The sequence below is a fragment of the Diadema antillarum genome, unplaced genomic scaffold, assembly GCF_040938485.1.
Source record: "Diadema antillarum isolate AM-2024a unplaced genomic scaffold, OU_Dant_1.0 seq00001039_RagTag, whole genome shotgun sequence".
NCBI lineage: Eukaryota > Metazoa > Echinodermata > Echinoidea > Diadematoida > Diadematidae > Diadema > Diadema antillarum.
In genome coordinates, this window is record NW_027271870.1 from 960,001 (window position 1) to 967,714 (window position 7,714).

General features: G+C 38.6%; 1 protein-coding gene across 1 annotated transcript in view; it reads right to left on the minus strand.

Moving 5' to 3' along the window:
- The window catches only part of LOC139742962 (uncharacterized), a 29,550-nt gene extending 22,150 nt beyond the window's left edge, over positions 1-7,400 (minus strand). Inside the window, exon 1 of the mRNA XM_071653470.1 lies at positions 7,316-7,400. Within this exon, the coding sequence (XP_071509571.1) occupies positions 7,316-7,371 (56 nt within the window). The 5' untranslated portion in view covers positions 7,372-7,400. The remainder of the gene's footprint in view (positions 1-7,315) is intronic.
- Positions 7,401-7,714: the final 314 nt, after the last annotated feature.

Here is a 7,714-nt window from a genome sequence, read left to right on the forward strand (position 1 = left end):
ATCAGATATTATACACGATGTGGAAAGCTGACAGTTGGGTTTGCTGCGTTGCAGAGACCCGTTCGTCAGTCAAGGGGATAAACACTGTGACAATTTAACAAGCATGGGACTGAAATAGTAATCTATTAATAGTTAACACGTGGAAGGGAAATAAAGTTAGATGGGTCCCTCTTGAGCATTATATACAATGAACACGCCAGTACTCTATAATCTTTACTACATTACATTCGAGTGGCATGTCGTTCCTGACATAACTCCTCGGTAGGGCTTATTCTTATATTCCGACGGAAGACCTAAAGCGGCGAGATGGCTGTATCTCTACGACTGCCCTTTTATCATGCACATCTTGAATAGTTTTCCGCATTTTCCTTAGTTTGGTATTTTCCGTTTTTTGGTAATTTTCATAATATCGTGTAATTTTGACAATGGGGGGGGGGGCTGTTCTTGATGTACTTTATTTAATTTGTATGCAGAGTAACCAACATTTGAGCAATAAATCCTCTTAAGAGATGGCTCTTAAAGCAAAGTAATATATAGAGATTTTATTTCTAGTGAGATTAATTTATCGCTTATCTACATTATTTCATCTATTCATTTACATACATTAATTTATATTCATTTCTTCTATTAAATATACTGGCGATACAGTATACACTGGCGTTGCTATTGACTAATATATATTACAACTTTGCACCATTCGTTTTGCCATAGCAAATCAAGTCGAAATGCGTCAACCATATCAGCCTAAAACATGTTTTTTTTTTTCACTACAGAAACGAGGAGCGAAATAATATGAGGGAAAGTCAAGTTCAATAAAGCCGACATTCGTCTAGCCTTGCTTAGACAATGAGATTCTCCGTCCCACTAACACTCACAGTCTGTTGGAATACTCCCTCGCAACATGTTGACATTGCGTCCGTCTGCTCTACAAACAAAATCGACATTTGCCATTTAAAATTATTACTAGATTTACAGTTATGAGCACTAGAACTGGCAGTGACAGAAAAGTTTCGGCAGTTTTCCGAATGTCATGAATTACTTACATAATATTTTGATCGTCTATGTCACGCCACTGACATATAAAATCAAGAAACAATTTTATGTGCTTCTGGATTTGGTTGAGATGGGTTTCAATTCATGACTTTTACTTAAAGTCTGTATCCATCCATCACCCCACCCCCCCCCCAACACACACACACACACACACACACACACACACACACACACACACACACACACACACATACACACCTTCAAACTTCTTCCTTTCGAAGGCTAACTTTCCACGAGTGCAACACACGTGCACGTACAAATCATCGAGTCTTCACGCTTCTCTCTCTCAAGGGAACTCCCCTGTAGCATACCACCACCTGTGGAGGGAAGAGAAGAGGACAACGCCCACACCCCTTTCCGCATGTTCCGCACCCCTTTCCGCATGTTCCGCACTGACTCTTCTAGCCATGCCAGCACCCCCTTTCCTCGCAGACTCTTCCAACCACGCCCAGACCTTGCTCGCCAGAGGACCCACCGACTGTCAGCATACTTACACCCCTTGGTTCATCTCCTTTCCGTTAGACAGGCAGACGCGATGATAACAAGGTAACAATACTTTCTCCGGTAATCTACCGGTAAATCCCCTTTTGTAAGCCTCTCGAGCCCTGTGGATTTTGTTAGGATTTCCCCTCTTCGTGCGCCCCTCAGATTTTGGGATATTCCCCCTGGCTTTCTGCGCTAACATGATTGGAACGTGTCCACCTCGCCCTGGCTCTTAAATTTGAAAAATAGAAGAAGAAGAAGAAGAAGAAGAAAAAAAAGATTATGTCTGTTTTCCTCGTTTCTGCTCGAATTCTCAGTTGATAGTCGTTATCGATCAATAACAGCAAAGTGAGAAGATAATATTCAGGATGATGTCGATAATGACGGGTTAAAGGAGCATGAAAGAAGGTTGTGTCTAGACTTATTGCTAAATCTTTGAACTTAAAAAAAGAAAAAAAAAAGATGTGGGCTCAATTCCTAAGGAGAAATCGTTGCTACGAAAAGTTTAAGTTAACCGATACAAACACTCACAAGTTAAGAGACATCTTGACAATAGGCTGGTCAGATAACGAAGAAAAACTGCACATAAACTTTTACACCCTTTATTATCGTATATTCCACACACAAAAAAAGATAAAATGTAATCGCTGTTTTTGTTTTGTATCTTTTCAAACATTTAAGTCTATGCCATCGGATGATTGAATAGTTTCTAGTTTAGTTCTTTTGAATAGAATACTTACAGATAATCCAGTATTGGGAAAGAGTTGTTGATAATTGCAGTTTCTTCAAGGACCATTTTTTTTTTCACACTTCACTGAGTTGCTATAGTTACTGAGTTACCTCACGCCTAATTCTGAATTGTATATTCCTATATATCTGTCATAAATTGTCAAGCTGTATGTGTATCCATAATAGATGTATTTGGTTTTGTTTCCTTTATTTTCGATGTTGCCGTGTTAAATCACATAAGGGGAGATTTCGATTCCAGCTAGCACTTTCGTCCTGAGGGATTCCAATATCCTTTCGCAATTATTTTCTCCACCCACTTTGCCATGTCAACAACTCTACGTTTAACGAGAAAAAAAAATGCTGCTTTATCTATATTAAGTCGATGAAGTGTGTCTTTGTTAGGCTGAAAATGGAAAGAACAAGAAAATAGTATCTGGCCCTGTCTGTGTAAAATTCTCGGGGAGATTAACAATATCCTCTCCAAACTTCGCAGCCTTCCTATAAACACAACGCAAACGCTTCCCATCCATTAAAACTGCTCGCGAGACAGTTTCGATATAACGAGAAACACTGGGCGCGTGATAATGACGGCATTCCGTTTTCCACCGTAGGTCAGCCATTCTCGCGGACGGGTGAATATTTTATACAAATGTTGATTTCTTTTAGTCCTAACAATAATTTTCTGAAACGAAACATGATTTCACAGCATTAAGTCGATATTTTGGTAAGATTACGATCGCATCAGAATTTAGCAGTAAATTTAGAAAAAAAAAAATCAAATGAAAGAATTTCCAACATGTAGATTACTTCATTCCTCTTAAAGACATAGTGTTTTGCTTTGTAGCTAATTACACTTGTTCTTTTTATATTCTAGTTTCATGAACAAGGGCACCACATGACCAAGAACAGTCAAACAATAATTTCAATATTTGTTCAATGGATGATCGCCCATTTAAAGGGTCAGGTCGATCTGATTCACGTATACTCTATTTGAGGCGAATGACACAGCGGTAAGTCAACGCTTTGCTGCCCCTACCCCCGTTATTCTTTTCCCTTTCTAAATTCTTATTCATCCACACTTGTTCTTCATTCCAAACTCAACAGTGTACCGTCGGAAGTTGAAATTTAACGAGGGCCCCCTTGAACTATCCGCGCTGACTTCCGTTGCTACATAAGGGCAGTCTTCATACACCCCAAAATAAGGTCATAGGCAAACTCCCCTCATATAGTGTTTTCCGTTTCGCCCATCGCATGCAATGACCTAGTACTTAATAAAATGTATGAACCAAATGAACACTAGACGCATGGAGATTTGCAAGCACAGATTACACATCTCTGTTCATGATCTGCATTAAGGTTGCATATCTATATATTTATCATGCAGAAGTAAAACAAGGTTTTACATGATGTACTAGGTATCAACATTTTGATTACAATAATGAAACTGCTGTAACATATTCTCAACAATTCAATGGAATTCTAATACTTCGGAATGTGACAAGCAACAATTTGTCGAATTTGAAGTACAGAACGAAAGACGGTACAAATTAAGACGGATATCTTGTCACAAAAATTATCTGAGTTTAACAACCTTACCTAACAGGATGGAGCTGACTTTGATATACGGAGTGCTGAATGGTGATTGTATTTCAGCAAAGCTGTTATAAAGAATTGAACATGTGGCTTTCGTTAGCGGTTTTAGATTTGAAGATGAAAATGCGAGTCTTAAAAAAAAAGCCAAAGCTAATTCAAGTTTCGAAATTATTCAAACAGCGCAGCGTGATAACCTAGTTGTAAATGTTCAACAAAATGTGAACAGCAAATTATCAATCAAAATGACCACAGCTCTGACAGAAAGCTGAAAGAGTGGTTTGAATGCTTGCACTGTCTTATCGGCGTTGCCATGGCAACGCAACATGTCCATCAAGATGTCATCTGAAAAGACCGCCAAAATCAGAGGAAGAGCATTGCAATCGCCACTATCGAACATCGATGTGTCTTACCACGGCATGAAACACGAGCGGGTGAGACTGAAGGCTTGTGACAGCGACAAGTTCTTGGACATGTCATACAAGAGCCATGCAAGTATTGCTCTCTTCCTCTTTCTTTCTTTCTTTCTTTCTTTCTTTCTACTCCTCTCTTTCTCTCTCTCCTTCTCTCTCTCCATTTCTCTTCCTCCTCTTCTCTCCTCTCTTCCTCCACCTCTGTCTCTGTTTCATTTTTTTTTTCACGCTTGTGGATTCAACATAATATCGTAATAATGGTAATTGGCAAGCCCAAATTAAGAGAATTGCGCATGTGACCCCGGCGAGTCAAGTTCATTAAAGATTATTAAGTGAAAAGTTCTAGCCATTGAAACTTTCCAAACAAGATTATACACAAGTATGTGTTTTATTTGCGGAGTTCACCTTTTAAGTCATTGAAACTCCGTGAAACATTTCAAAGACTATAACGTGTGCAGTATAGAAAGCAGAGCATTAAACACGTGACTTCGTTAGTGTTTTTGCGGTTAAACCTGGTAATCAACATTTGGCCGCGACGAATGATAGTTCTCGCCAATTTTTCTAGCAAGTGTCAGAACAAATGCCCCAGCTGCGTTCTTATCTCTCACTTTTTTTGGACGACGTTCATGGCACAGAGTCACCTGCAAATGGCATCTTACCGATGAACTTTTAAAAAATCACCTGCTTGTGGTAATTAATGTCGCTCTTTGAGTGTTCTTGCATGACTTCTATACTGGAGACGGTAAGTTGATGTTGAATATCAACACAACTGCAGCATTTTGTCTGTTTGTGGAAGTTTGTCTGTGAGTGCTGTAACACCCCCCCCACACACACACATACACACCCACACACACCTACACACACACACACACACACACACACACACACGTACTCTTCTAGGTAGCTTTAATTAGTTTTTGCCCTATTTGTCCTGATAATTCTCTTCTCTTCAAACTATACACCATACATGTAGTATAGTGGCTATTACGTTATGCTCGTAAACATTATTTTGTCTTCTCTTTCACTCTTAAGAGCAACGTGCTTACAAGAGTAGGTACTTGGAAAAAAAACCCAACCAAATCATATGGAATAAGATAAACTACACATAGGAATGAATTCTCATTTTCATGATGAAGATGAGCGTGAGATTGATATCGCTTTGATGATGATAAATCCCTTGCAAAGAGGAGATTGCAAGTATACAGAGACACAAGAATGTTTCACTACACACAGGTCGGAATACACGTGGGAACATCAGGGCGGACTTTGTTACGTTTTTACAAAGACACTTGAATTATCATATTTGTGTACTGTAAACAAGTTAATATACTGTAGAAAAACAATATACATATATATATATATATATATATATATATATATATATATATATGTGTGTGTGTGTGTGTGTGTGTGTGTGTGTAAGCATATATGTAAAGATATGTATGTATAGATGTGTGTGTGCGTGACTGTGTGTGTATATATTTTAGATAGATAGATTAAAGATATACAATAGCTTGCAGCAAATGTAGTGTTGTCGAAAATTTGTTTTACGCCGATTTTCGTCATCAAAAACCATTTTTGAGTGATGACATATCGCAGAATCAGCTAACCCGTAAAAAAGCCCCACTAAATGCCTCGTGATTACGCTGTAATCGCCGTCGTATTTATAGATACGGATATTATTCCGACACAAGCGATAAAATATTGCTTGTGCCGTGGACATTATTATGGACGCATAGGTTAATATTCAAGTCTGTTTGTGCACTTGTTTCCTGCTGTGTATGTCTGTGTGTGTGTCACATGAATTATGACAATCTTGCGTTGCATAAGTTTTTCTTCTTCCCCGTTCAAATTGATGGTATTATAAGAGATATCAAGATTTCGAGATTGTACATTACATCACAATATCATTTCATCTGCACAGTATGCAAAAAAAAAACAACAACAACCAAACAAACCATCAGGAAGTGTGTTGAAGAGAAGAAAAACGCGAAGAAAATCGAAACTGGAATTCGGTGATCTAAAGAACATTGCTACTAGCATCTTGTTTTCTTTCTTCTTCTATTTTTCTTCACTCTTGGGCATGGAATCACTGTTTAAACTGTCATCACTTACAAATATCTATTATCGCAAAATGCCTTTGTCCGTCAGATTGATATATCACTATCATCATCGCCCTTGATTATCTTCTATCATGAAACTGCTGATTGGAGTTTGTTAGTTGAGTCTAGTACAAGTAATTGTTTAAATTCGGTCATTACTACGGCAAAGGCCCCTGAACGTGTTAACTTAGCAGACTCATTTATTATCATTATTGTCATTGTAAAGTAGTTGGAGTGGTACACGTACACTCTGTAATTTTCCCTTTTCCCCCTACCCTTCCCTCTATTTTAATCCTTTATTCTATCCAGAGTAGCTAAGTATAGTGTCTCCATACCGTCAAGCCTCGGCTTATTTTGGAGACCCTTCTGTTTAAGTTCCCTAAGCTGTTTGTACTTGTTTTGTTTTGTACTATACTATGTGTCGATATACTGTTTGTCATAAATGATTTGTACACAATCACATCTGATGTAATGGAATTAAGCAGAAATAAATGAAATCAAATCAAATCAAATCAAAATCAAAGTTCTTGAACTCAACGCAGTTACAGGAGAAACGAGAAAACACAATCCACCTCAGTCCATGGTTCTCGCAACGTTTGGTGCGGGTGACGACAGAAGCGGGTTAAAAAAGAGAAGAGTGACATCAAAATCAACTTTTCATCGTAATTATAACTATAATTTCTTCAAGGAGTACCATTCGTCTGAATAATATCTAATTCTATTCGTCATTAAAGTTAAAAGAGTAAATTGGGAATCCAAATCGAGCATTTCCGCCTCCTGTTCTTATTTCTGGAGGAAAATGACAAGCATATCGTGATACATGGAACATGGACGCCAGGATGTTACATAACTCAGGACCACATGAGGACACAAGGTTATAGTTAATTCTTTCTTTTTTTTCCTGAGATATCAGATGATATCTTGCATCGGAATAGAGATTCTTACCTGACCATGTGTGTACAAACGCCACTGCCGACTGGGTCCAATTCGTTTTGTCCCATCACGGATACATGGGTCGCCAGAAGGACCAAGACCAGGCCCCATCGCATAGTCCTCAACAAGTCGGACCCAGACAAGTGTCCCATCACCATCATCACAATTTTCATCTCTCCTACAGAAATTTCTCCAGAAATCTCCTGTGTTTGTTGTTTTCCGATCTCAGGACCCTTCACATCTGCCGATATTTTTACAAATATGTCCGATCCGAAAGTCAAACAGTTCGATGCTCACGATCTCTCTCCGTTCTGCATTTTTGTCTGTCTTATTTGTCCACAGCAACAGTTTCTGACAGAATCAGCTGGGTAAGATCCTCCCTCACTCTTGGGCAAAAGAATTACATCAGCT